Raw genomic sequence first — 2136 nt, forward strand, 5'->3', positions numbered from 1 at the left:
GGCGTCGTCGGAGGTGAACTCCATCCATGAGTTTTTCTCTTCTGCTTGTGCATTGGTATTCCAGGCGGTGCCCTCCACGCCAACGAACTGCATCGGGGCGCCCTCCGTGCCTATGGCGGCGCTGTCAACGAACTGGATCGGGGCGCCCTCCGCGCCAACGGCGCCGGCTCCGGTGCTGGCAAGGAACTGCATCGGGGCGCCCTCCGCGCCAATGGCGGCGCCGCTGGCTGCGAACGGCATCGGGGCGCCCTCCGCGCCAACATCGCCGCCGCTGGCTGCGAAGTGCATCGGGGTGCCCTCCGCGCCAACGTCGCCGCCGCTAGCTGCGAATGGCATCGGGGCGCCCTCCGCGCCAACGTCGCCGCCGCTGGCTGCGAGCTGCATCGGGGCGCCCTCCGCGGGCGCCCCCGGCGCCGCCGCTGGGTGCGAAGTGCATCGGGGCGCCCTCTATGCCGCCGCTGGCTGCGAACGGCATCGGGGCGCCCTACGCGCCACCGGCGCCACCGCTGGGTGCGAAGTGCATCGGGGCGCCCTCCGCGCCAACGGCGCCGCCGTTGGCTGCGAAGTGCATCGGGGCGCCGGCGCCGGCGCTGGCTGCGAAGTGCATCGTGGCGCCCTCCGCACCAACGGCGCCGCCGCTGGCTGCGAACTGCATCGGGGCGCCCTCCGCGCCAACGGCGGTGACTGCAGGCACGACCTTCCTCGAGGCGTCCTCTTCGTCAGCGGCTGCGGTGCCGAGCTCGTCCGGCGACGAAGTCGTGCGTTTCCTCTTGTCCAACCCGCCGCTGGGCACATCCGGCGACGGGTTCGTGCCTTTCTTCTTGTAGAGACGGTACAGCGCGTACGCGTCCTGATCAGATTCAGATGAACCATCCACATGTCGTCATTGTGAATATGTGGAGCAAGAAACTGATGGATGCGAAAGGCACCTGGGTGTCGTCCAGCCGGTACTCGTGCATGGCCCAGTCCGTGCGCTGGCCGTGGTGCGCGCGGCCATGAAGGTAGACGAGCGTCTTCTTGTAGCCTATGGTCGCGTGTTCCCCGTGGACGGAGCGGTCCTTGCCCGTCGACTTCCAGTATCCTGACGGAGTGCTCCGGTTGATACGGGTCCCTGTTTTACCGTACCTTGGGAATCTCTGACTGTAAAAGTACCATTCCTGGTGGTCACATCGTCCGGCCAAGAAGGACTTGCCTGTCTCATATTCACATGCCTCGGTAGTGAAGATGTCAACATGAAGGAAATAGCAAATCTGATTAGAAATACAGACATAGAATAGATACATACATACCGGGCAGTTCCGATGGATCAACTTTGCACAGCTCAATCTCTGGGATGACGAGCTGCATTTGGAGGCCCTGGATCTTGCCCCTGAGGTAGTAGTTGACAAGCTCATGGTCCGTAGGGTGGAAGCGGAACCCCGGCGGCAGCACCGGTGCGGTGGCGGCCATGGCACCGGCCGGAGCTACTACTTCTCCAGCAGCTATTATCTATCTATGGCCTGCGATTGCTACAGTACACTGGATTCCATCGGCGGGGGGACAAGGGAAGGAGGCAGGAGGGAAGGAAGGACTACTTTTGCGATGCGCCAAGGTAATCGGCCACTGAAGGACTACCTTAGCTACTCGCGAGGTCTTATATAAGCCCGCTGACTCCGAGAGCGGACTTCCTGCACGCAGCAAGTTGATCAAACGTCTTTTGATAAAACGTCTTGTGGCCGGATGGAGGGCCAGATTTTGTTCATGCATTGATTGCCAGCGACTTGGCTGCCCTTCGTGGTTAATGGAATAGAGAGTGTTCCGGCTTAAAAGGAATAAAAAAAAGGGGTTTGTTTCTATTTCCAACCCTAACTTTTGCAAATTATCAAGCTTTTTCACCATTGCATTCCCTTATATTTTGTACGTGTAAAGTAAATCGCACACGCTGCCCTAGACGTTCTCCGCCTTGCCCTTGCCCTTGACATCGCCATCGTCACCAGTGAGGTCGATGAAGACGGCAGCAGGGCTCCGCTTGGTACGCTTCCATGGCTGCCTCCTCCGCCGTCTGCTAGGGCACCGACATTGCCGCTAGCCGGCCGCGCTCCTCCTCCTCCTCGAGCCGCAGCGCCTCCGCGTCGCGGCGCAACTGCTGCTCCCAAA

At 61.2% G+C, this 2136-nt stretch overlaps 1 protein-coding gene across 2 annotated transcripts; it reads right to left on the bottom strand.

Moving 5' to 3' along the window:
- Window positions 1-484: 484 nt before the first annotated feature.
- On the bottom strand, window positions 485-1589 carry LOC123186803 (NAC domain-containing protein 45-like). Of its 2 annotated transcripts, XM_044598506.1 has the most exons (3): window positions 1290-1589; window positions 930-1192; window positions 485-850 (listed from the first exon to the last, which is right to left on the bottom strand). In XM_044598506.1, exons 1-3 carry the CDS (start codon window positions 1447-1449, stop codon window positions 485-487), a joined length of 789 nt encoding a protein of 262 aa, XP_044454441.1. In that variant the 5' UTR covers window positions 1450-1589. The 2 variants fall into 2 exon arrangements, with proteins under 2 accessions (XP_044454441.1, XP_044454440.1); XM_044598505.1 differs by having other exon boundaries at window positions 930-1568.
- Window positions 1590-2136: the final 547 nt, after the last annotated feature.

The sequence above is a fragment of the Triticum aestivum genome, chromosome 2A (assembly GCF_018294505.1).
Source record: "Triticum aestivum cultivar Chinese Spring chromosome 2A, IWGSC CS RefSeq v2.1, whole genome shotgun sequence".
Taxonomy (NCBI): Eukaryota; Viridiplantae; Streptophyta; class Magnoliopsida; order Poales; family Poaceae; genus Triticum; species Triticum aestivum.

Excerpts from the sequence above, each read along its gene's own strand:
- LOC123186803 (XM_044598505.1), bottom strand. The coding sequence starts at position 1,394 with ATGAGCTTGTCAACTACTACCTCAGGGGCAAGATCCAGGGCCTCCAAA. Across the intron at positions 851-929 it reads ACCGGCTGGACGACACCCAG|GACGCGTACGCGCTGTACCG; the intron begins GTGCCTTTCGCA and ends GAATCTGATCAG.